Source organism: Lagopus leucura, unplaced genomic scaffold (assembly GCF_019238085.1).
Source record: "Lagopus leucura isolate 7727_CA_CO unplaced genomic scaffold, USGS_WTPT01 Super-Scaffold_100004, whole genome shotgun sequence".
In the NCBI taxonomy this organism is placed as follows: Eukaryota; Metazoa; Chordata; class Aves; order Galliformes; family Phasianidae; genus Lagopus; species Lagopus leucura.
The window spans coordinates 15,452,184-15,479,130 of record NW_024962264.1 but is presented as its reverse complement, the minus strand read 5'-3'; the positions used below and the strand labels follow the sequence as shown (position 1 = coordinate 15,479,130).

The 26,947-nt window shown below is 43.0% G+C and overlaps 1 protein-coding gene across 5 annotated transcripts in view; it reads left to right on the top strand.

Moving 5' to 3' along the window:
* GPRIN3 (GPRIN family member 3) overlaps positions 1-26,232 on the top strand; it is a 36,446-nt gene extending 10,214 nt beyond the window's left edge. For 2 of the 5 annotated variants that reach the window (XM_042871532.1, XM_042871528.1), the window contains exon 2: positions 16,921-26,232. In XM_042871532.1, the coding sequence (XP_042727466.1) occupies positions 17,034-19,247 (2,214 nt within the window). In that variant the 5' untranslated portion in view covers positions 16,921-17,033 and the 3' untranslated portion in view covers positions 19,248-26,232. Of the gene's footprint in view, positions 1-1,111; positions 1,164-2,450; positions 2,482-11,450; positions 11,484-16,920 lie in introns of those variants that run through there. The other 3 variants (XM_042871529.1, XM_042871527.1, XM_042871531.1) reach the window with 3 other exon arrangements.
* Positions 26,233-26,947: the final 715 nt, after the last annotated feature.

Here is a 26,947-nt window from a genome sequence, read left to right as displayed (position 1 = left end):
AGACAGTAGGCACACTCACATTTGCTCCCAAACAAGAAAGCAAGTGGACTGACTGTATTAATCAGATAGCACACAGAAGGGGTTCAGCTAGGTTCCTGGATGCAGGGTATGTGTAGGTACCTATCACATCCAAAGCAACATGCCTGCAAGAACATGAGCAGATGTCCCTGTCAGTAGCCAACCCAAACAGGCAGATGATAGGGGAGAGAGCCACTCCTAAAAAAACTTAGGTGTAATAAAATAAAATTTAAAAAGGAAAAGCTAATAACAGGTATTTTTTTTTAAATAGCTAGCTATTCAATTAATAATATAATAATCACTAATAGTGAGCAGTGTAACAAACATTATTCACTGTTTACTCATCAGTTGGATCTGTTTGCTGATGCCCTAAGACAACTCATGTGCTGTTGCTTCTCCAGTAACACAGCCTGCCTTCTAGTGACTAACGAGTCTCTCAGTTTGTCTCTTATTTTGTCTGCTTAAACCTTTTGTCTTTTTCAGTGCGATTTATAATCCAACATCTGCAATCAAATTAGTCTTTAGCCGCCACATGAGGTCAACTAGTCAGCAATCACTGCCACACCTGCTAGTGTGAGAAGTACATTAGTCAGTAGCTTACACGCTGCTCAGAAAGAAGAAAAACACCAAACCTGAATTAGATGGGTGAAATTTGACCCTGTAGTAAAAAGCTGTAATTTCATTGATGAAAATCCCATCAATTGAGCTGCTGTAGTTTATATGAAATATAAATATGGCCTTTTACCAGTAGTATCCAACCAGAGATATAAAATTGCTGCAATTTTATTTCCAGGCACTGTAGCTGCCATTCTGACAGGAAGGCAAACAACATCCTTTCAGTCATCCAGTCTGTAGGCAGCTGATTCAGAATGAATTTAGGGCAGATGAGTTAGAAATGAATGAGAGGAAGATTTAGCAGTGATGCTTCATTCAGCCAGCAGAATGCTCTTCTAAATACTTGTGCTCTCCATTCCTTAGTGATGGTCCTGAAGTGTTCCTGGCTTGTACAGAGCAGTGTTGGTATTCCAAAGAGCTGATAATGATGGTAATGAACTGACAAATAAAAACATTTAAATTCACAGATGCCTGTGGCCAGAAAGAAACTACTGGAGTGGGGAAACAAACTGAAGAAGGAATTATTCACAGTAAGTTATTAAGTTATGGCAGGAACATCAGTTGATGAAACAGTATGATAGCATTTTCCTTGCAACAGTTTTTGGTTTCTTTAAGGTGTGTTTCTTTCATAAAATCTACCAGGGATTTGCCTGTACAGAGTAGCTTTCAGGATGTGCTTTTGCTTGAGCATGGGGTTTTGCTTAACACTATTTCTTCTAGCTTCCACACTTTGATTGTACCAGTGAATTCTGCAAATCTGGAGCCAGTCTCCAATGTGCTTTGTGTGGATAGACTATCCTGTGTGAAGGCCTCAAGCCCACTTATTTCAGTGTGGGTTTTTTTGCAATAACTTACTGCAAGACTTGAGTGGTAAAAACTTGCAGAGAAGAAGACTCTGAATAGGTCTTGTTATTACTTTCTCCATTCTGTAATTGCAGTCACTTTTATGCACTCTTCCTTGATCCTTTTGCTAAGTGGTTAATGATTCAACTTGTCCTTGTATCTTAAATGAAAAGAGTGCAGAAGTGCCTCTTTTCTAGAAGGCCATACTGACACTCTTCCTAAGATCTGTATAATGGAGTTAAAGACAGAGTTAAATGTGTTTTAGGGCAGAGCCATTAGCTTAGTCTTGCAAAGTATTTTGAAGAAATGTACGTGGCCATAGACGTTACCCTTGAAGTAATACAGTATTCTTTCATTTCTCCTTCCCCATCTTGAAGGTTGACCTTGTGTGTTCAGTGTAGAATTTTGTTCATGGGCTCCCAAAATGAATTCCGCAACCAGGATTTAACAGGGATAAATGTTCCACAGGCACACAGTTTTGATTTGAAACTCTTCATTTCTGACAGTTGAAAAGATCACTCAGTCATATGTATTTCATGACTAATTCTGGCTTTGTTAAGGGAAGATTTCTTGTTTGTGACTGAAAAGAATACAATCTTCCCTTTTGTTCATATGCACTTTTCAGTTAAGTCTACACTTTTTTTTTTTCTTCTTATAGCCCTACTCAGAAAAATACTTTCTGTAGAGTGGGAGAGAGTATTTTTTTTTTAATAGTTCTGCTTTTAGTCATCCATTGCAAAAAACAGCCCTACGCAGACTCTACAACAAAAAAATAATAATCAGAAAATAGAAACATAGCAGAAATGCTAGTCATGGCCTGAAGCAGTGATCAAGCCCCTGATGCAATGCAGGGCCAACCCAGAAGAGCTCAGGTGCATGTAGTGTACCTGAGTGACTGAAAGAGGTGGAACCAGGATCCACCCCTTACCAGGTCTTATTTAAGGGTTAGCAGTGGAGGTGAGAGTATCTGTCTGGAGATCCCTGCCTACCTCAGGCCTTTCAAAAGTAAGCAGCTTTTTTTTTATTTTATTTTATTTATTTATTTTGTTTTTGTGTCTAAAGCTGTTGTGTTTTGGCTTGTCCTCGTTTGCTGTAGCAAAGACTTTGCTGCCCTGCTATTATTGTTACTTTCCATCGCTTTATAGCATTACAGAAGAAAACACCCATCAGAGGTTTAGAAATGCAGAGAGATGCTTAGAATGCTCAAGCTGAGCGTACAATGTGGGGCAGCAAGAAGTATGAGCGTGGCTGCTTTTACAAATATTTAAGCAGTGTTTGAATTGTCTTTCAAATGACATGATGCAAAACACTGTTTAAAAACATCCATTTCTTGTGAACAGTTTTCTGGCCTTGAGCTATATGAAGCTGTGAAATACTCTGGCACAGAGCACACAGTAAGAGACAGATGGGGAGTCTGTGCTGGAAGAGCATTCGAGCCTAGGTCGAGGGGGCAGAGGGCCAGCACACAGGCCTGTATCATATGGATCAACCAACTTGTTTCCCCTTGTATGCCTTTGTATGTTTTTTTCTAACCAAGCCGCTCTTACCTTAACTTACCATTTACTGCCTTTCCACCAAGCCAGAATTCATTCTGCAGTTCTAGAGATAATTCTGTGTAACAAATAAAGTAATTGAGTTCATGTGAAAGAAGTGATCCCAGAGTGAGCAGTTCTAGACCAGGTCCATTCTCCAGTTTTGTGGGAGAAGCTGGGAACTGAAGAACACTGGCCTTGAAATTCAACACCTGATCAACTTGATCTAATTGCTGCCTAGGGAAAAGATCAGCAGGGGGTAACTACTTTCCAAGGGTTCCAGCCTTTGCCTGAAAATTTAGGGTATAGTCTGTGCATCGTGGAAGAAAAAGAGCAAGTTTTCTGACTTCTGGGGAGAGGAAAAGAGTAAGAAGCTTGGAGTGATGCTATGGGATTTTCCAGCCTGTCTGCAATGCTGACTGAACATCTGTCTCTCTCTAGCCACCTCCTATGGCAGTCTGCATTTGTGAAGATGTTTTTTTCTCCTGTTGACTTGTAATAGCATAAGCTCAACAGTTTTCTGTTGCCTGCCGAGGTCTGTGGTTTGTAGCTGTTAATAAATTAATAGATTAGGGAGCAAAGTGAATAGAGCTGCAGCAGTGAGGATCAAGCTCTAATAATTATCCGGCTGGTGCTGACCAGCAGCTGAGCAGGTCTGGAGGGGAAAGCATGGGGTTGCGAGTACTTTTCTCACGTGGGTAACCTTCCTAGGCTGGTTCAGCTTTAAGGTGGTGATTTTTGCTAGGCTTTGGGGGGTTCTTTTATTTTTATCATAATCATAATAATTATTATTATTTTGTTTTGCTTTTTGTAAATGCTGGCAGCATCATATTCTATAAACTTGTTTGTTTTTATGGATTATGCTCAAGCGAAGATACCAGACTGCTTCACCTCTTTATAGATTCAGGACATGCTAAATGGCAGTAATCTAGCAAGGTGACAGCCCTTTTGATACCTTTTGGTAATCTTTCAAAAGTGGATCTCCAAAGTCAGATTCCTACACTAACAAATGCAAAGAATTTTCAATAGTAATTATGACGTTATAAAAGAAAGCTGTTGTGTACTAGAACAGCTGGTGTTAGACTCCATGATTTTCTCTGTGTTTTTCATTTGCAATATCTTTTAAAGAGGAGGTGGAAAAAGTTTGAGTTCCTACTTCTCCTCTTATTTTGCCTGCTTAAGGTGCAAATGTTATGTGTTCTTATGCTTACATATACCATCCAGCAAAATGGGAGAATATTTTTGAGTCCTTCTGGCTTTTCTTGCATAAGAACAGGAAATACAAAAGGAATTTTCTCTTCAAAAGTACTGGGCATCTTTTGACTCTCACTGGCTTTGCTGGCATTTCTGATTGTCCAGCACTTTAGAGACTCAGACTTCTGTGATCTCAGAGCCTAGCTTTAATCACCAAGATTATGTAGGATGCCTATTAGCACATATCCAATTTTATTTGTGTCTGTCTGTCTGTAATCTTGCATGTATGCATAGTTTGAGATAGTAAAAATTGTGTCCATAAACAGGATGTAAATGAATATAAATTGTGGTAGGAAGCCCACCGTACATCCACAGCTGGTAAAGTATCCAGTGCTTATATTCAAGAAGATCCCATGTGGAAATAAATCACATTGCCTGGATTTTCATTCTAGCTGAAAAGCTGCCATGTGTTTTCTCACTCCCTCAAGTAGACATCTGTGCATCAGGCATTGTGTTCAATGTGAGTCCAGTAATCAAGCTCTAAACTGTGAATGATGGGTTTTCACGCCCTCCAGATGACTTGGAAACAAGGGCAAAGCTGTTGCAGAGCCCTGCTCTGCCTTGGCAAGGAACAGCCTGACCTCCACTTGCTTCTAACATCTGCAGGTTGAATTCCTGGCAGCGTGAGCAAGGGCAGATGAAGCTGCCCTGAGCGGGAGGGGAGAGGAGTACAGACTGATGTGAGGAGTAGGGTGCTAGGTGATAAATTCAGTAATTGTCTGGGACTGTTCAGTCTGGTCTTTTTTTTTTTTTCCTTCAAAGTTTGAAGGCATGTTTTGCTCTTGCAGTGTGAAGCAGCAGCATGAAATGTAGAACTGTACCTGGAGGGGTAGGTGCCATGGTCAGTGCCAGTCCCACTACTCAGGACTTGGTCTTGAGCAGGTAGTTGAGGCTTCAGCTTCAGTAAACCTGAGGATCTGTTAAACCCAGGCAAGATATATCTTGTTTGAGCTGTCATTGCAATTAATGCTAATGATAGTCATTAAGTAATTTTGCAATCATCCTGAGGAATGGTAATTCAAGAATTCCTGTCAAAGTTAATGTCCTTTACCAGCGCCTCCCCCACAGTATGTGTTGCTGTGGTCACATGATAAATGAAAAGGTGAATTCTCCTGTCTCAAATCTGGAGAAAGGAGAAGTCCAGAAGTCTCGCCCTGGAAGCTCATGGCCCACAACAAGAGTAGTAATGTAGTAACAGCTTGTGTAAGCTCTTGTGTCCTTGCAGAGATCCACAGTCACAAAAAAACAAAGTTTTGGTTTATGTATGGCTCCAGTGATTGACTCCTGATATCATTATTAGCTTTGAAGGGAATTACAAAGCAAGACACACTGGGTCTCCATTTCTAGTGCATTTAAATGAGAAATACTGTAGAACAGCTGAGAGGGGAGTTTTTATTGAACTAGTTTCTGGGTTTGGCTGTGTTAAGGAACTATTTCTGATTTCAGTTGGGTTCTGACACAGATAAGTTTCCTGAGTCTCAGACACTAGGGTTTGTCTTATCAACTTTGTGACTCCTGAGAATTCGGAGGAAGAGAATGAAATTATTCGTAAGCCCATGAAAATGCACATTTAAAACACAGTATAAAAGCTGTATGCAGTCTTAACCACCCTCAAAGGGGCTGGAAGGTTAGAAGAGTGTTGAATCTAAGGATATAAATACATGTTTTGAATAAGCCTTTATTAGGGAACAATTCTAATAGAAGACAGGAGGGTGATTCCTGAAATTGTTAGTGTGAGAGAATTTTACACACCTGTGTTGGCTGCAAGAACAATTCTGAACAGCTATTACCATCAGACACCTGTGGGACAGACTATCTATAATGAGCTGTTCCTAAAATAGGCCGCTGTGTAGCACAGCTGTTGGTGCTTTTCTTGCTGCTGAAAGATGTCATGTTGACTTGGTGAATGAGTTGGCTTCTTTATCCACGGAAACCACTATGCAGACTCTTTGTTCAAGTGTATCCACATGGCAGATGGGGAAGGTTTAAGGATCTCTTTGTCTTGAGGAACTCTCTGGTCATACAGTGAATTTCAGGATTCTAAGTTAGTGAGGTGAGGCTTGAGGCTTATATTATGGAGGTGATAATAGTACCCAAACCTCCATTTTCACCAAGCAAGAGTCAGAGCAAAATTTTTCTCTCAGTTTTACTTGATCAGATCTAGTGTGGTGAAGTTGCTGTAATCTGGGTGGTTTCTCAGATGTGCCTTTGAATGCTGTCTGTCAGCTCTGGGTGGAAACGGAAGAAAATGTGGTGTGGTTTATAGGTGTAAGATTTTACCACCATGCTCCTGTCCTGCATTTATCTTTATTAGGGTTATGCAGGTGGAAGCCCTTAATGATGCACTGCTGTGTGTGATGTTAGGCTGCTCCACCATTTTTTTGATATAAAGAAAGATGGTGCCACTGACTATCAGCTGAATGTGACAAATGTTGTTTTCCCAGGCATTGCAAGGTGCCATTTAGCGTGTCATCCTATGTCTGCTTGGTTGGCACCTCTTTGCCTTCCCATATCCTGTGTGCAGTAGTGCCTCATTGGTTAAAATCATAATAATGAATGGGGCTATATTGCTATTTTCTGGTTTGCTCCAATTCCACCTGAATCAATTAAAAAAAAAAAAAAAAAAAAGAAAGAAAAGCACGTAGCCTCAAGTAAAGGAGTCTGAGACAACAGCTTCTCATGTAACAGCCCGGCTTAGAGCTGTACTGTGAGCTCATGTGGCTGAGGAGAGCAGGTTACAGTCCTCAGCTGGATGTGGGGTTTGTGTCACTGTCCTCAGAAGAGCATTTACCAGCATTGTAAAAGATAGCAGTGAATTGCTCTGATTTTATCTCTGAATACCAAAGGCTTCCAACTTGCCACTGTTTGGCTTCCTGCAGAGCCTCCATACAGCAGACAACAAGTGGCTGTAGCACAAGGTCTCCTCTTGCGATTTTTCAGAAGGTGTTTAGCAGGAGGTGGTTTACTACAGAGATTATTTTGTTCCTTTTACTGTGTTTATTATCGGGACAGGCAGCAGCACAGTAGAGTGAGAACACAAAGAAGAGCAGGAAGCTACTGCGGAGGTGGAGGCAGGAAGAATGGAAGATATTTTTAACTTCTTTAAATAGCCACAGCAATTGCTGTTTCGGCTGCAAGCTTCTCTATTGACATTAGTTGTGTTCTTATAGCCAGAAGGCAAGAGTAGATATGGTGAAATCATCATCATGCTTTTCTTAGGTTAATCACACACTACAGCAAATTTCTGTTACTCTAATGACTGGATGGAGTCTGCATCCTTCTTCTCTAATTACATGCCATTTGGAGTAGTTCTTTTCCATTAGGATAATGCTTGTAAACAGCAATGGGTATATCCTTTGCCAGCTCCTGTTATGTATAGAACTGTTCTCCAGTATTGAGCCTGGTGTCTCCATAAAATAGTATGGTATATGAGGAAAGCTTAATTTCTCAGGGGATAAGAGTTAAAAATTATAGCTGATTCTTAAATTATGCATGTATATATTATTCTTCCTTCTGTAGGCTCATCCAAGGCAAAATTTCCTTAGTTGGTATGTTGGCAAATAACCACAGCACCACAATAAGCTCCTCTGGATGCCAATAATACAGTTAATCAGCAGCAAATCAAGCTTAATTAAGCAGTGTGCTGCCACCACTGCTGGGGTCGCTTCTGCCACAGCAATGGTAAACACTGCATGCGGTGTGCTGGGGGAGTGTTCTTAAGGAGAAAGTCATCATGAAATTCAGGAAATGTGTGTTCAAGGAACCAAAAAGCGTGTTAGATAACATCCTTTGTTCCATGGAGCCACCCTTTTTCCAAGACAGGCCTGCTAAGCAGTAGTTATGTTTTCCTGGCTGCACAAAATGTGGGTTTGGTTTTGGGCCAGTTCCCAGTAGATGTATGTCTACATCAACCACACCATCCTGGTTGCCACTGGTTAACTGGAAATCCTAGCAGAGAAAGCAAGAATTGCATGGGCACTGAGCCAGCAGTGCGCTTTCACCTCTGAAGGTGATCATCCTGCTTTAAAATGAAGTCACATTGGTATTGCTGTGTAGGGAAAAGGTATTTATCATTAGCTATTGTTAAACTGCCCTCTCAAAGAAACAGAGCTTTTGTTTGGCAGCGGTCAGTGTTCAGAGGCAGTCAGTTGTATGATCTACATTAATGAGGGGTTAGATTTCATTGTGGTTTTGTCAAGCAGAAAAAAAGATAGCAGGATAAATGAGGACGGAAATTCCCCCTTAAATGATGGGCAGTCATGTCACTTTCAGCATGAAACATGGGAGTGGTGTTTGAAAGGTTCATACAACCCTCCTGGTGTTCCTCAAAAACCTGTTTTCTCGTTACTCTATAGTAAGCTGAAGAAGCTGAGTGTGACAGTGAGCTGTGTGAAATGGAGTCACCTGCCTGATGTGGGCAGCAGGCTGCTGGCTTCCTTCCACCTGCACGTGTGTCAGGATCACTCATTCCTTGTGAAATAAGGCTTACCCTTGAAGTCAGGCTGCGCGTCCTTAAAAGTCACCTCCAGTGTCAGACACTGAAGTTCAAAAAATGCTCTGATAAATAACGAGATTAAACATAATAACATGCAATAAGAAAAAAAGGAAAACACATAGCCCTGTGGGTTTTGTCAACATCTTGTGTCCCCTCTAGAGTGACCCAGGATACGAGCTGAGAGCGTGGCTGTAGCTTATGTAACTTTTACAGTTGACTGCCAGTTAGGGTAGCTGCTGTTTGATTTGGCTGTTTTCACAAGCCCATTTCTCCTTCCCTTTCACCTTGGAATAGAAGGACTGCCAGGCTCTCGGTGGCACTCTGTAGCAAGCTTGCTTTTCAGCAGGGAATTTTACATTTGTGCACGCCTGCCAGAAGGAAGTGTTTTACCTGGTACTATAGCCCTTGGAGGAGACATGCCAAGAGCCAAGCTGTCCATGGGTCATGCATGGGGTGAGAGAGGATGTGCAGGTGCAGAACAGAGAGGGGACAGCACTCAAAGGTGGACAGGCTGGGACAAAGCAGGCCATTCTTCCAGTGCTGCCATGGTGCATACCGCCCTGCTGCCTTTGTGAGAGGCTGGGGAGGGGTGGCCAGGAGAAGCTCCCCTTCAAAAGAGCTGTCCCAGCCTTGCTGCACAGTACTAGGGACCACTGAGTGAGAACTGCCAGTATGGCTTCTACAGCTGTGATCATTGAGGTAAAGAGCCCATAATTGCATATCTTCTGATGCAGTTATTTGCTGACAGAGACTAAAAGCCAAGTGAAACCAGGATGAATTCTGAGCCAGATTACATGTATGCAGAATATCTGTATCATGATGCTGCTAGCAGCTGCTATTGTGGCCCTGTGGATGTGCGCTGGGCTGTAAGTGGTTGTTGCCTGAGTCTCCTGGCAGAGGCGAGTCGGATCGTGCCCACAGAGTGCAGATTGGACATGGGCTGTAACACCAAGTCTTAGAGCAGAGCTGCAGTCATCCTTCCTTTTAGATGGAAATCTTTCTAATTGAAGGGTAAGTAATTATTTTGCTGCCAGCTGTATGGTGAAGTTGAATTGGGCTTAGTGCACTCACACTGCCACAGATCTTGGACTGATTTGCTCCCTTTGGCAGGAATTTAGAGCAGAGGTGTGCCCAAATCTGAGCTCTTCCTGGGTACAATCCTTTTATGTCAGTCCCAGCCCACTTGCTCTGATACTGATTTCTTTGGTAGTCTTGAGGTCATGCTTGGGCTGCTGTGACTGATGCTTGCTTCTAAACTAGGATAATGATTTCAGTAGCAAAATTATAGTGGTGAGCATGAGGGATTGCCTGTCTATGTACTAGAGAGTATTTGAGACCCAGTCACTGTGAGCTGCTTCTGTAGGCTGCTGGGCACAGTGGCTTCTGGACCCCCAGGAGTTCAGCAAGAGTCTAGAGAGTACAGGGAACTGTAGATTTATAGAGCAAGCAAGCAATACCTACACTCAGAAACAAAATCTGACAACGCTACCTGCATTGTGTGAGTGAATATTTCATATTAGATTTGGAATTGTATTTCAAATTGTATTTGCATATAGTTGAGTAGACTGTAACATTCCCAGTACGATTTCTGTGGCCTCTTGGAAGCTTTGGCCAGCAGTTCAATGGAATGAAGGAAGATGCAATGCAGTTTGTGTTGCTTTGAATTAGGCCCATAGACCTCTGTGGCATTTGGCAGGACTGACTTAACCCCTGTTTTAATTTGCAGGCTGTGGGCGGCAGGTTAAGCTGTGCTTTGCCCTTCTACACTTGGCAAAGTTAAAGAGGCTTTTCAATGAATGGGCTTGTCCGAGTAAAGCACCATTTTTTGCACAATATTCTTATGTGCTGTGATATGCATCACCACATAATTTTATTTGGGCCAAATACATAGAGGGGCATAATAAATAAGCATGCATTAATTTCCAATACTGATTAATAGTGTCAATTTAGAAAATCCTTAAACTTCTGGTGGCTGGGAACTGGAAGGATGTAAGAAGGATCCAGTGTATCTGCGTGCTAGGACTTAAGGCTGGCCAGAATGAATATGACATTTTTCTAAAGAAAACTCCTCTGCCCCAAAAAAGAACAGGAAGTAAAACCTTTCAGAATAAAGCCTAGAGTTACAAACTCATGAATTAGGAATGTATTTTTTAATATAGATAAAAATAAATAGGCTAGGTGCAAGTCTTTGCAGGCAGATCCTTGCTCTTGGACATGGCTGCAGCCAGACCAAAGGCTTCTGACTTAAGAGGCGTCTGCAGGGGCTTCCCATCCATCTCCTTCTCAGCTCTGAAGACCATCATGCCAAGCTGTCTTCCCTCCTCCTTCTGTAAGGGTACAACTGACCCAGCCAACATTTAAGAGAACGTGGCATTGTGTGCCCAAGTAGAACACATGCCATCTATCAGATCTTGCCTGTTCTGTGCTCAGGGCTAATGAGATAGAGCCAAACAAAGCTTTGGGCTGGCCTAATGTGGCTTTCATACTACAGCAAGCCCATAATAATCAGCCCTGAGCCCAAATGCTACAACAATAGAGTTGTAGGGAGGGCGTTGCAGCCTGATAGTGTTTAACCTGTTGCCTCTGCCATCCACGTCTCTGTCTGCCCAGGCACAGGTTCCTGCTGTGTTTGCAGGTTTGATCTGGGTATCATTTGGAGCAGCACCGTCACAAAGGGGATGCAATGACCATATCTGAATGGCCTCCATGTCTTTGTGGTACCCTGGGTAAGCCTGAATCTCATGCACATTTTCTGATGCATGGCTGCTGATAGCCTTGTGCTGGGCATGGTGCACTTGTGGCTGCGGTGGGAGTCTGATGTCTTTCTCAAATGAGATCACAGAACAAGTGATGGTTTTGCAGCACCTGCAGTGACACACAGGTGCTGACCCCAGCTGCAGGAAGGGAAATGTGACTTCAGTTCTTCCTTGTCTAACCATTTGCCTTTGTCCTTGGACAAAAGGTGGCAAAATGAGAGCTGAGCACCTTCTCGTTGAAATGCCGGCCCCATCTCTTGTGGGAACTGCATATACACAATATATCTATCTGTCTGCATCCCATCTTGCACCCCACGATTGTAGGGAAAGAGCCTGTCTCCTGTCAGTAGCCCAGAGCACGCTGAGAGATGGAAGCTGTGTTTATCTTATCTTACCTCTTTGGGTTATTGCTTTCATATTTTAATGAGTACATCCTTGGTTTGATCTGTCTTTCATTTGTAGCGGCAATTAGGAGAAAATAACTCATTAAGCAAATTTTTCTGAAGTTGTATAACTAACATCCTTTGACACTAAAGAGAGAAAGTCAGCATTTTACAGAGAACAACAGAGAAAAGAGCTGGAAGAAAACACAAGATGCAGAGTTAAGAAGGATGCATGTGCATACATACATATAAAATCTAGATGAATGTACTTTGTGATCTGTATATTCAGTGGTCTAATACAAGTTAGAACATCCCAAACCGGTTGTTTTTTCCCAAACCGGTACACAAGAAGGGAGGCTGAATTCCTTGCCACAGCAAGTGTTTATCTGCAACCTTAACCCATATAATTCTGTGATAATTTGAGAAGCCATATGACAAGAAATGCAATAACTAAATTTCTGTTCTTAACATCTGTGGGTGAACAGAGGGCTCAAAGAGTGCAGCGTCGGTGAATGCAAATCTGGTGGGAATCCAGAATTTGGAAGGAGGCACTTGATTTGTTTGGGAGCTGCACTTGGATTGCTTTTCATTATTGATTTTTAAATTATTTTTAAAATTAAGGGCAATTAGAGATGCTGGTAGTCTTATTTGTGTTTCTGTAGATTTTCAGTTTTTTTCCAAAAGAAGTGGCAAGCAAAATCTATTGCTGGAGTGTCTTGGAAAATTCTATTTTGTTTTAGAAAATATGTGGACCTTCTGGTTTTATTGACATTCATGTAAGCAGTGAATTACTGAGAAAAATAGCAGTTTCTTTACATTGTAGCTTGAGGATAAGTACATTAAGTTGCCTGAAAACTTTTTAAGATGATTTGTTTGGTATTATGGATTTTTTTTGTTCGTGTAAAGCAGATAAAGAAGATATGTGCAGTGACAAGAGTGTGTGGAGCTCTGCTGACCACGCAAAGATTCTGCCAGACTTATAAGCCATAGACTTTGTCAGTTTAAAAACTACTTTTTGCAAGAGGTCAGGAATAATTCTACACTGAGATAAGATTGACACGATCAGACAGACTAATGTGATCAGAATGAACAAGGTGGAGGAGAGCTGTATTCACGTCAAGAATCTGTTCTTATTACTAAAAACTGATTTTGACCTTTGTGGAGATACTGATACCTCTTCCTGATGAAAGAAATTTTTGGTTGATTGCTCCAGGTCAGGCATGTAACTCTTGCAAAATTTACTAGCAATCTTGATTTGTTTTGACATAATTTTTTGGCCAGCTACTGAGGTTTGCATTTTGTTCTCTTCTAGGTATTTGCTTGCAGTCAGTGTTGCTTGTTGGTTTGAATCCTCTCTGCTTTGGCAGTGGAATAGCATGCATACGCTGCGCCTGCAGGCCTCACTGTTGTCCTTCACTCCTGGCAGTTGTAAAAATGCCTTTCCAGTTCTGTAATTAGCTGCTTTTGGTGGTTCTTCTCTTGCATAAGACATTTTGATTTTTACTAATTTTGAGAAAGAATATGGACAATAATTACCACACTTGCTTACACTAATACAGTGTTGTTGGTTCCTGTCATCAGCCTAGCTTAGTAAAGAGTCTAACAATAACAAAGCTCTCATGACTTTGACAAGGAAGTCTTTACAAAGACCATGTTCTCATAAAATAATGTATATTCCAGGAGGATGACCTGGCTCCCTGCCCTATGTTCTGTGAAATGTCTGAGTCATGTTCTCTTACCCCACACCAGAAATATGTAGGTTTACGAGGGCAGAAGTTCCTCTTGGCATTATACATCTGGAGATAGGTAGCAGAATCACTTATAATCAGCATTTGTGGCAGTCATTTAAATGTATGCATCAAAAATAAACTTTCTTAAACATACTTTCTAGTGATGCTGCTGAAGAGACTCTAAAGAGATGGGGGATTCATGTGCAAGTTCCGGTCAGAACTGATTTAATTAACTGAAAAATAAGGAATTATTCCCCCACTGAGCGAGTTTCAGTTACAGACAGTGCACCTCCAGTATGCAGAATTCCTGTTACAGCTGCTTCTAGCTGCAGCACACGGACCTGTGCTGGCATCTCTGCTGCTGCAGGATTTGCATATGAGAACGCAGGCAATTTGCTTCCATCCAGAATGTTTGATTTTGTGTACCCCCCTCTCTGAGATTTTTGTATAGTGGAGAGCCAAACAGATCTGCTGTGCCTTCTCTATTTGTTCTGAAACTATTCCCCTAGTTCTATGTCTCATCCTAAGAACCGGTTTGGTTTTGTCCTGAGTTTTGTTTAGTTGGTGTTAAAGAAACTCTTGACCTAAGAACAAAATGACGTGACCTCCCCAACTGTATGTTCTGGTTTGTTTTGCACTGACGCTTGGAAAAGGAAAGAAGAGAGTACTAGAATTTAGGAAGAAAGATGCCCTGAGCCATCTGCTTCTCTGCTCACAGTCATTCGACATTCAGTCGTGGTACAACAGCATGAAGTTGGATGGCATTCCTTCTTCAAGACTGCACTGGCTGACACTGAAGTGAGCACAGAATGAAGCAAACGTGTCTTGTAGGCAGTCACAAAGGGGTGCAACTTTGCGGTCTGTTTTACATAAGCTCAGTACATCTCAAACAGCTTAGCAAGTGTTAGCCTTGGAGCAGACCCACTTTGGAGCAATATGGGGCTGCTAACGCAGATTGCAGCTAAGTCATTTGGTATCCTACAGGGGCAGGATCTCAGCTCCCTGGAAGGCTGTGTGCATCTGTGGTTGGATAGAGCCCAAAGATACAGGATAAAAATAATAAATTATTAATATCTGGAAGACATAAAGGTTAATGAATAAGTAATAAGTTGCAGTGTTTTTCTTAGAAAAAAATAGTGTTGTTTAACTCATCAGCAGCTCAGTGCTACACAGCCATTTGCTCACTCCCCCTTCCTCCCAGTGGGATGGGGGAGAAAATGAGGGAAGAAAAAGCAACAGAGTAGAATTAGTGATATGGGATAAAAATTATTTACTAAGACAGAAAGAAAGAAAAAATAGCAATGATAATAACGTATGTATTTTACAAAACAAGTGTGGCACAGTGCAATTGCTCACCACCCACTGATTAATGCCCTCCCAGTCCCAAAGCAGTGGTTGCTCTCCTGGTGAAATCCCCACCCTTTAGTTTTTTGTGTGTGTGATGTGACATGATGTGTAATATCCCTTTGGTCAATTTGGGTCAGCTGTCCTGATTCTGTTCCCTCTCAGCTCCCTATGCCCCCTCAGCCATCCTCCCTGATGGGACAGTACCAGAAGCTGAAAAACTGAAATGTCTTTGGCTCTGTACAGCACTGCTCAGCAACAACTAAAACACTGATGTGTTACGGATGTTCTTTTTCTTCTAAAACCAAAACATAGCATCATATTAGACACAATGAAGAAAAAATCAACTCTGCCTCAGCTGAAACTGGGACAAATAGGTTGCCTGTATTCATTTAAATTTTCCTCTCATTGAACTCTTTTCTCCTGTTGCTCTTTCTACATACCCTGAAGTGATGAAATTTAGGGTGTCTTACAGCATTGCCATTCTGGTTTACAGAGAGGAGGCAGGTGGGATGACTTTTGGAAAGGACTGATGCTGATATTGCCAACAGATAGTGAGTGGAGGTACTAAGCAATTGCACAGCTCCTGCCAGCGGCATCTCCCGAGTCGCTTTGTGAAGGAGACCCCACTGTGTGCATGTAGAAACGTGGGCACACGTTTTTCCAGCATCATCTGTCTGTTCAACACAAAACTAAATGTTTGAGGTGTCTTCTGAATTACAAACTGGTGCTCTGTTGACAGCATGAGCTCAGGAAAGCATTTAAAAGGAGCTTTTGATATAGCATAGATAGCCTGCAATTTAAAATAAGAATGAAGTAGGACTTAATTGCTGATCCACCACCACTCAGCAGACACTGAGAGAATGATACTTGGACTTCTAGCAGGACCGGAGCTGGGCAATGCTGAGTGTTCTTGAAGCCCCCAGTTAAGAAGCACGTTTTGAGGTCATCCTCTGCTTGAAGTGACAGATTTTCTGCAGTCCTGGCCAGATTTCAACCTGGACAACTCTGCTCCACCTGGTTAAAATCCCTCCCCACTGTTTCACTGGCTATGGCATTGGCTTTGCAGCACAGTAGCTTCTCTTGGCATTCATTCATCTGTGCTACCCAGCAGGTTACCTTCTCTCCGTATTCTTTTTTACCAGACAGTAACTCTGTGCGTGTTAGTCTGTGCTGGCCTGTTGCCTGGTGTGAGCCTTGCCGTGGTCACAGTGGAGGGAGGGAAGGGCACTCCATGGATGGACAGCCAAAGAGTGAGTCCGCTCAGGTCCCAAGGGTTCAGGCAAACAGATCTGATCTTCACCTGCTCACAGCAGGCAAGGTATTGCTTGTTCACATTCCACAGACAGATTGATAGAGGATTTTACCTCAGAGTTTATTTTGTGGCCTCTTGTAGCTAAGTATTTTCACTTAAACTTCCACATCCATTCTGCTTCCCTTTCTGCCCATCCCTCTTTCTCTTTGCTTCTAGTATTGTCTTAAAATTACAGAAAAGGACCTCAAAGCACTCCTAATTCCAGCCCTCCTGCCATGGGCAGGGCTGCCACCCACCAGCTCAGGCTGCTTAGGATCCCATCCAAACTGGGCTTGAGTACCTCCAAGTATGGGGCGTCCACAGCTTCTCTGGGAAATTGTGCCAGTTCCTCACCACCCTCTGAGTGAAACGGTTTCTTAACATCCTAACCTATGTCTCACCACTTTTAGTTTAAAATTTTTCCTCGTTGTACTGAAACCATTCCCTCTTGTCCTAATGGATTGGAGAAGACATCCAAACCTCAGAATTGAGAGATATTTGAAATCTGAGTCTTTTATGTGGCCTTAAAGCAGCATTGGGTGTTTTTCTTTCCTCCCTACCTACTAGTATTTATTTCCAAGCCATCAAATAAATATTTTTGTACTTTTTCTTCTTAAATCTGAATGCAGCTAACACTACATTTCTTTCATTGACAGGTTAGCTCTTCCTGTGCAGCAAACTACTGCTGTTAGCCTGCCCATTGGACCCACTGCCCTGCAAGAAAGCTCCCAGGAGAAGCTGACAGCGAGCCCCATCCCTGACACAGTCCATGGGGACTGTACCACATCCCCTGGGACCTGCCAAGCTCTCCTTGGTCACTGCTCCTGAGGATAAGGACCACCTGGGAGACCTGCCACCTGCTAAGGCTCATACTGCAGAGAGGACCAGCAATGGCTTCCCCTGCACAACACTTGGTTCTGCAGCCTCTTGCGCCTGTGACCTGAAGCATACCGACACTCAGAGGCTTGAGGATGACAGCGTTCTTCCCAGGCTGTCCAGCCAGGCTGCAGAGGGCCCTCAGGCAGCAGTAGAGCCAACCCCGGTGGCAGTGGGTTGCTCAGCAGGGTGCGGGCCTGACATGATGCCGGCCCCACAGAGCTCCCAGCAGTTCATGCAGGGTGGCCAGATGAAGGTGAATGCCCTGGTGCAGGTGGAAGACTCTGCTGTGAAGGTTCAGAGGGCTGAGGAGCAGCCAATGCTCCAGGTAACCCAGTGTTCTTCCCCAAGCAGCCCAGCTGGGGGTAATGAGTCCAATCCTGCTTCTCAGGCAAGTCTTCTGCAAAGAGGGGAAACAGGTGGGAAAGCAGAAGAAGCCGGTGCTCAGTCTGCCTCTCCAGCAAAGGACACAACCACTGATCCTGGGAGAGACCCGCAGGAGGCTGTGGATGCAAAAAGTAGGGCTGCAGGCACTGAGCAGCTGCATCCTACTGATCAAACTGAGACAGAGCAGAGCAGCCAGTCGCCAACCCAGCTCAGCCATGAGGGGACACATCCTGTACGTGATGCCAGTGTTGAGCCAGGGAACTTGGCCCCAACCCATCTGTCCAAATTCAGAGAAACAGGTACAATGACAGTTCAGTCAGAATGCAGCACTTTAACTCAGGAAGCAGCAAGCAGGACATGGAGAGATGCTGAGGTTCAGGCCGTGGCTACTGTGGAGAGCAAATCAGCCTCCACCAGCCCCAGCATCCTTGCTGCCTTCTTAAAAGGGAATCCTCCTCCTGAGGATAAGGAAGAACTGCACATCATTTACAGAGGCAGTGGGGGACTGAGCCAATCTAAGCTTGTTGACAGCTTCTCTTCACAACAGAAATCTCCATGTTCTCCTGGTATTGTGCTGAAATCAACCGTTGGTGTGGCTGTGGCTGCTACAGCCCAAAGCCAGCCTGCTGAGCTGCCTGGAATCTCACCTCATGCGGTGTCCCCAGCTTCAGCAGACAATGCAGAGCCCACCCTCCCCTTGTCCTTAGCAGCTGCCACCTCCCAAGGGATGCCTGTGGATGCAACAAGTAGTGGTAAGGGCAATGCTGCACTGCCAACGGATGCTGCAGCCCTGCCAAAGTCAGTGCCCGCTGAGCAGCTCACCATTCGCCCCCGTCATTGGCCTGCAGCTGGTGAAGAAAATACTGCTTCTGCTGCCGCAACTGAGAGCAAGGTACAGTGTCTTGTCCACGAAGCAGGGAGCAGCAAGTTACCTTCGCTCTGTCACACACAGGGTGAAACCAAGCAGAATGAAGAAGCCCTGAGCAGCTCTGAGCAATGTCAGGGTACAAGTAAAGTGGAGGCGATTCGTCAATCTGCAGCAAAATCAAAGGAGAAAAACTCAATGGTGCTGGATGCCCAGGGAGTGGTAAACACAAGCGCTGAGCCCATCAGCAGAAAGACTCACACAGGAGAGGCAGGTGGGGAGCAGCAGAGCAGAGGCCAAGGAGAGGCAAGGCAGGCTGCAGGGGCCAGCAGGCTGCAGGTGGGAGTGACAGCTGTGCCAGGCTGCAGCTCTGGACCTGTCAGCCCTCACCCAGGAGCCTCGGCAGCTCCCCAGCAGCAGGGCCTTCAGGCCAAGGAGACTAGGCCTGAGATTCATGCCACAACTCATCCTTCTTCAGCTCAGTCCTTGCCAAACCATGGGGAAAGCAAGAAGCAGCCCACCCCAGCCATGGAGGCGAAAGTGCAGGTGAAACAATCCAAGCACATCAGGGATGTTGTCTGGGATGAGCAAGGCATGACATGGGAGGTCTACGGTGCTTCCCTCGATCCTGAGTCCCTGGGAATCGCTATCCAGAACCACTTACAGAGACAGATACGAGAACATGAGAAACTGATCCGGGCTCAGAACAGTCAGAACCGGAAATCCATTTCCTCAGATACATCCTCAAATAAGAAACTGAAAGGGAGGCAGCATAACGTATTCCAGTCCATGCTGCAGAATTTTAGGCGTCCCAATTGCTGTGTCCGACCCGCTCCGTCATCTGTGTTAGACTGAAGTGGTCCACAGGGGTGTGGGTAGATGTCTGCAGTGGTAGCGAGAATCCCTCCCCCTGAGTCTCGAGTCCTGCTGTTCAGTTGTGTCATTGGGGTTGCAAGGCAGCAACAGTGGAAATTATTCCCCTTTGTTTTCTGAGTAGACACTCTCTCCATCACACCTTCATCACCGCCATAGCTGGTGCATTTCCACATGGCACCCCATCCCAATCACTGTCAGATAAGAGCTAGGCACTTAGCAAAAGCACAAATATGAATTACCACCTTGCTGCAGGGAATGCAGCAACTTCTGATAAACCTAGAAGCAGAAGGATGATTGTCAGAAATTATTGGTATACATCACAAGGTCTTACACAAAGGAAAACGCTGGGGCGAGCTGGATGAAGTGAAACTAAGATTAGCAGCTGTAGACACCTAGAGTAGAGCAACACAACCTTCCTCATGTTTAAGTTGGCTACACTGAGGCATGTCCATGAGAAGGTTATAGATGCTGATCACTGGGCAGACATACTGTTGATGCAGTGGGGCTCAGATTAGGTGAGCCTGAGAGAGCTGGTTCTTTTCCCAATGAAGTGGAGAACCAAGGAAAGAATGAAGACCGGGGCTGAAGGATTCTTTCTGGGAGAAGAAGTTGAGTAAATGGGATTTTGATGAGGGGACGAGAGAGGTGTGAGTGTGCTTGAAAGCAGGCGTTGCCTTCGTGTTGGGCTAGACAAGAGAGCGCACACAGCCAGATTTCCTGGCATGCCAGGTGCCAGCCCAGCAGCCACGTCTCACTCTCAGCCTCCAGCAGTGCGGAACACTGTTCCTGTAAAGCACTTTTTAAAGTGGTGTGGGTCTTTTTGCTCTCTTCAGAGATGCATAGTAATATGTTAGAGTAGGAGCAGGCTGAGCCTAGGTCTGTGAGCCCAAGTGTTTAGTGTGTTATGCTGCTCTGATTATTTTTCCTTGTAAGTTCTTATCTGAATCTTTTTTTTTTTTATTTTTTTTATTTTGATGCTTTTCTTGCTGCCTTTCACAAACTTGATACCATTTATTTAGCCTGTGCTTTCCTTGTTTTGGCTAATTCTCTCTATATTATAAACCCTTATAGATAATTTGAAACGTTTACTTTATAGAAGTACTGAAATCTTGAGACAATTTTTAGTGTATTACTAATATTAGAGAACTTGTAGAACCTGCTGATAAGAGGTAGCTTAGTGACTGTTTCTCCAGGAGTGTGGTATATAATAATGTCTCAAATGAACATTTTCACATTTCTCAGCTTAATATTTTACAGCCTGGGAGATCTGTTTCCCGCCAGCTTTTTATTCTGTCCACTAGAGTTCAGGGGAGCTGGGGAACTCCTGCAGTTTGTAGAAAATATAGTTTTCAATTCTGCAAAGCACTGGGGATTTGGATATTGTAATCCTGTAGAGTACTACAATTAAATAGGAGTTATTTTTTATTCCATTCAGGATTTTTCACAAATCACGATGATAATTTATTTGTCTGTAGCACTGTGCATCAGACTTACTCTGTAGATCTTACATATGTTAGTATCCTTTCTTATCTTTTTGTCTGTGAAGTAGCCCTGAAGTGGTCATCTTTTATTTAGAAGACTAGACTTTGAGTGTATTCAACTGCCAAGACTTCAAAGCAGCTGTTGAGGCACCTTTTCCCCAACTATGGGGTAAAACACTGTAATGTTTTATAACGGTCAATATTTTAAACTTGCTCAATGAAAGCTGCTGGCTTGGCACTGAATTGACTCCTGATTTTCCTCTGGTCTGTATTTGGGTCTCTGTGGCACCTCCTCATTCCATTTCTGTGCATTATTTCATCTTCCATTTGACGCTGAATTGTTGAATCTGAAATGCAACATCAGAGTGTCTTCCCACATCCAGTAGGAGGAAAGTCTTCTGTCTTTTTGTTAGTACTGCTGTTCGCATCACCTTCTTGGCAGTGTCTGAGATGTGAGTTTCATGTGAGATTTTGTGTGGGATTAATAGCAGCAGCGTCATTAGGCAAGGTTAGTTGATGAGTTCAGTGTCTCTTACCATGTTGTGTCTGTGTCAGGCTCAGATTCACAGAGTTTTTGGCAGTGTTTGCTGTTCTCCTGTCCAGGCCCAAGGCTTTGTGTGGCTTCTTCTTACGCTTTCACCTTCTGCCTGCTCCCTTTTAGCTGCTACCTGTCCTGTTCTCCTGTGAAACCGTGTCCCTTGACTGAGCTCACATCCCTTCCCCTTACAGCACTGTGATCTGACACGCTCTGAACTGTCCCTGTGCAAATGTTCTCTTCTAGAGAATAAACGGCTATCATGCACTCACCAAATTCCATGAACTTTATCCTTTAGCTCAAGCACTCCAAAATGTTTCTAGAATGTGGGTATGAATGATTTTACTGAGGCTGAACTGAGCTTAGCAATGTGTGAGCACTGGAGTTAATGCTTCTTCAGCAAGAATCTCTGGATCTCTGGATACCCTGCAGCTGCTTCCAGCCAGGAGTCTTCACCAGTCGCCCCCTTTTCCCTACCCAGCAACCTTTCTTCCAGGAAAATTTCACCAATACAGACATACAGCAAAACGTTGCTGGGTAGATAACCAAGTGGATGCATCTAAACAACTGCGTGGGCATAGCTGGAAAAAGCGTGATGGTCAGCCGAGCATTGTGCTTTTGCACTCTGTGAAAATACTTGTGCACAGACAAATGCAAAATGTCAGCAATGCAGAGCTCCTGCAGGCGTGCATTTGAAGCCAAGCAATAATGTGCCAAGACAAACACACAAAAATGAATCGATAATCACCAGCGCATCTCATGTAAAATATTTTGTGCTTCTCCTTTGCCCTCCTAGGGCAGACTGTAGACAACCTGGTAGCTTAACACTGGCAATTTATGGTTTCTTGCGCTTACTATATCTAGATGATGCTGTGAACCCTCAGATGGATGATGTATGTTTATCGGAAGGAAAACAAAACCATGTTTTGGGTAGCAATTAGCAAATTCATGTGTGAGTGGTCTTTTAGCAGCCAAGAAAGACTGTTCTTGGTGTCGTTTCAGCGTCAAAAGTAAAAATGTGCTTGGAGTAGTATATGGCAGAGTGTCTGGGGGGATGATCCATGTGCCTTCATCCTGCTCATCTTCCCTGTGCTGTGACTCAGCATCACAGAGCATTGGTTGAATAGTTAACAATGAAGGAAATCCATTTGGGATAATTAAAAAAGGGTACAAAGCAAAAATTACTTTGTCATTCCCAAGAATGAATCTGTATAGGGAAAAAAAAACACAGAGGAACTGTGTTGCAGCCTGATCAGTTAAAGTAACTCTTAAATTCAGTTTGTTGGAAGATGAGACAAGGGAAACAAGTTAATTGTCAGGAAACATCTCTGTCAGAGCTTCTGGAGAGACTGATGTGGCCAGAGCCAAGACCAGAACAGTTATTGAGAATGCAGTGTTTACTTCTATGTTTCAGTGTTTCCAATACAAAAGCTGAATTGAAGGAGAACCCTGTTGCAGGCAGTTTGCAGCCTGGCCTGGAGTTCAGTTGAGGCCATGATGACTCCCACTGTCTGTGCACTTGGTTGATGTCTGCTGGCTTCACGTTGGCTCGGGCACAAGTGTCAAAGTCTTGCTTCATTTCTGTTGACTTGGTCCTCCTGACCTCTGCTGGCTTAGAAAAAACAGAGTGAGGAAAGATCTGGAGAGAGGGAGGAAAATACCTGTCTTCCCCATTTCAGAGGTAGGAAACCATCCTTGAAACAGTTAAGAAGGAATTACTGAGAAAAGTGAGGAAGAAAAGACCAAATGAAAACTAAAACATAGCTGATATGTGTTCTTCATGGAGATATTTCTGTGTCCTTAGAGCCAATGTTTTGTTTAATTTTTGCAGTTATCCCCACTTGTTCATTCTGAGCTCTCACGTTTTTATGTTCTAAGTGTCCCATGGCTATTAGGAAAATGAATTTTTCCAAAAGCTGTATATTTTGCTAATGTGTATAGATGTATGAAAATATGATTCAATAAAACTGATCTTATAAAGTAACTGGTGATGCCAGTAGGTGAACAAGCTCCATTTAGCACCACTACTACCATGTAAGAGCTTGGAAAATGCGCTGTTTGGAGAAATACCTTGAACGGATTCAGAGAAAGGAAATATGTGGTCTAAAGATAATGCTGGCTTTTATCTTGAGTGTCATGACTGCTTTGAAGTGTTACAGTTAGAAACGGAAATGCAAATAAAAATCAGTGTTGAAGTTGATGGAAAATTCCTTTTGGACATTTGGTGGGATTTACCATATCAGTGTTTTACTACTTAGCAAAGTTTTTATAAATGTAAAAATATAAAACTAAAAATCTTGCTAGTTTGTTAGGCTGATTCTTCATTGTCTTGTTCCGTATCTCTTCCTTTACACCTTTTAAAAATGAATGCAGAAGGTTACCAAGGCAGAGTAAGCCTTTCACAGTCAGCTTATAGAGATGACAGCTCTGAATGCGAGATAAGTGTTCATCAAGCTCCAAGGTCTAGAGCAATATAGAGCCTCTTGCAGTCAGTGTTTCAGTTCCATCATTTAGAAAGGTAAGGGCTATATTCTGAAAGAAACCCTCCTGTCCCTTTTTTTTTTTTTTTTTTCCTTTTTTGTTTTAGTAGCATCTCAGCCTTTGTTCATTAATTTTTTTAGAGGTTTTTTTTGTTGTTATTTCTTTTTGTCTGGTTGATGCTTGTGTAAGTGGTCACTGTTTTCAAAGTTGTCTCAAATGGATGCACTTACATTCCTATCCAAATGCTGCACACTACAAGTATCTCCAGAGTCACGGGGTGCTGCAGTCACCAGTGGGCTTGAAGATCAAGTCCTGTACATTCGAATGTTCTGAAATGTTCTCATAGGGGCCTAAATTTCAATATCCCACCTAAGTTAGTGTAGCTATTTAAAAGAAAGAAGCATAGCAGCTGAACTGATCCAAAGTGAAATGAACGTAATTCATTTCTTGGAAGCTCCGAGCTATAATAATTGGTCTGCTGTGTTCTTTCCTGAGCACCTCTTCTTTCACAGCATTTATAATGTGGATTTTGAATCAAATCTTGGAAATAAAGATTTTGTTATGTGAAACCCATCTTTCATCCTTCAGGATTCTTTAAAGAAGAAATTGATAGATCCCAGCCACGCAGAGAGGAAATATTGTTTTCCTCTAAGAAAGTTTGCTGTAAGTGTTGCTTGTATGTGCTCATGTATGTGTGTGTACATGTTTGAAAGAGCTGTACACATATGTAGGGCTCATGCATTATACATGCTCTAAGGTTTTTTTTCCCTTTGCCCTTTCTAATTGAATGCTGGAGGCTCAACATTTTCCACAAATTTAAGGCAAATTTAGATCACTCTGCAATAGTGAGTAAAAATGAGGGTTTTATCTGGTCTCTATAAGTAAATTCCCGGGGCTCTAGCTAACAAAAGTCAATTAGCCAAACTCCATGTTGAGACTGTCAACAAAAAGCACAGTGCCTGGGTGTGCAGGGATGCACACTGACTTCAGAGTCAGAGCTTTGAGGAAACCGATGCTTCTGTATACAAATGGGTTTGTTCACAAAGGCTGTGGGTGACAGCAGGCATCTGAGCTCACTGGAGACAGAATTGTATGAACTGAGTCGCTTTGAGATTTTCTTAAGTTTCTGCTTAGAGTGTTAACCTCTGGCGTAGAAATAAATGACAGCTCTTCCAGCAAAGTCTCCAGCAGTTGTACACTGCAAAATACAAGTCTGTCAGATACTTCTTAGCAACATCACATGAATAGTTTCAAGTACTTTAAAGCCAGGTTTAGATGCTGCTGTGAGAAGTTTCAGTAATGGGGAAAAAAAAGTCCAAGTGTTTCTGGTATATAAAATCAAGTCTCAGGTCTGAAGTTAAGGTCTCAGTAGCACACTGGAAAGGGATGGGAGCTTGTATACAGAGCTGAAGGGAGCGAAGATGAGTGAACTCTGAATTCCTGGCTGTTGCAAGCACCATAAAAAGGATGATTGTAAATCAGTCAGCAAAAGAAGAAAAACAGTTCTGTGTTTCTAATGATGACTAATATTATTGTGGCTTTATTATTTTTATGGTTTTACTGACTGAATGTGATGTACTGTACAAAGTAAAGCTAGTTCTAGGCTTCCAGATGTACCATAGCATTTATTTGAGACATACCAACAGAAGTCTGCATGTGAAGAAGTCGTACAGTGATATAAAGCAATGTTACTCGCCTGATTGACTTCCTTAGGAATTTAATGTTTGCTGTTTTACATTTTCTGGTTTCCATGCTGAGTACAATAAAACAAACACTGTCTTAATTATTCTGGGTCTCTGTTTGTAGGCTGGCATATGGAAAGAAAGGACATCCCCCACATCCATGGTGGATACACACACCGAGTGGTGTGAGGTGCCAGGAGCATCAGCATCAGAATAACTTGAACCCTCTTCTGCACCTAAGGGAAACAAGTTTTATCTCAAGGTATGAAATAGTGTAAGATAACAGACAATGGCAGCAAAGGTTTTTGATCCAATCATATTACAGGTGCAGTATTCCCATGTGCCTGTCTACTACTAGAGGACATGACTACTGTACCCAGACTTAATCTTTCCTATGGCTATAACTTGGGGAATATGGAAAATCACTTCCTGCCGTCCTACCTTGCCACAATCAGGGAAGTGAAAGGAGAGAAACAGATCTTGGGGAAGTGTGGTTACATATTGACCCTTCTGCATGGCAAATTGGGGCTCTCTATCCAAAGTTGGAGCTGTCTTCCCCAAAATAATGATTATTTGTTTTGTTAAATGTGCTTCTGAACTCACTGTTTTTGTACTTGTACTTGGCTGTGAGGGTTCCAACTACTTCAGCTAATTGCCCTGTGCGGGGTATTTTATTAATGAGCCTTGCTGGATTCCTTCTCATATGGCTCAGGTTCCTGCATGCCAGTGACTGCCAAAGATTATTCCTGACCACTACCTGCCAGGAGCATGGTGTTTCCCTGCAGTGGCTGGATTCATCATCTGCATGCTGCATCTGGCAGGCTGCCTTAGGAGGCAGGAAAACCTCTGAGAGTTTCCTGCTTCATCCTTGTAGTCTTACTGCAGCAAGTAAAAGTCTTTGAGATCCTCTACACAGCAGAAAACAGACAGTGCTCAGTTCTGTGAAAGAAAAAGAGCTAGCATCTCATCAAACCCATCATCACCAGTGCACGGTTTCTATCTGATTTTATACCGTGCAACAAATTTGTCTCAGTGAGGTAGTGCCTGCTAGCTTCTGGTTCATACATAAATTGATTTCCTGAGGGGGTCAGATTTCTGACTGGCAGCATGAGATCCCAGGATATCTGCTCAGCTTCTTTAACCAGACTAGGAAACAGCCACATCTTTGGGGATTCAAACTCTATCAATAACACTGTGTGGTAAGTAGTAGAATTGTGAGTGGAAACCTTAATACTTCTTCATCCAATTTCAGATTGCTCCTCTGAGAACCACAAATCACTAGTTTCACAAGCCAATATTTTAAAATGTAGGCACTTAAATCTGCAACCGAGTATTTAGGTAAATACAGTCTCATTTGTGAAAAATGTTGGAGTGCTCTTTTCTGCTGTCAAGGTCAGGCCATGAAGATCTATGGATGCTTGATACTTCTGCAAAAAAAGCCACTGTTATTTAGACATCTATTAGCCAGTGTGGTAGTAGGTATGTAGCAGTAGGCAGCTA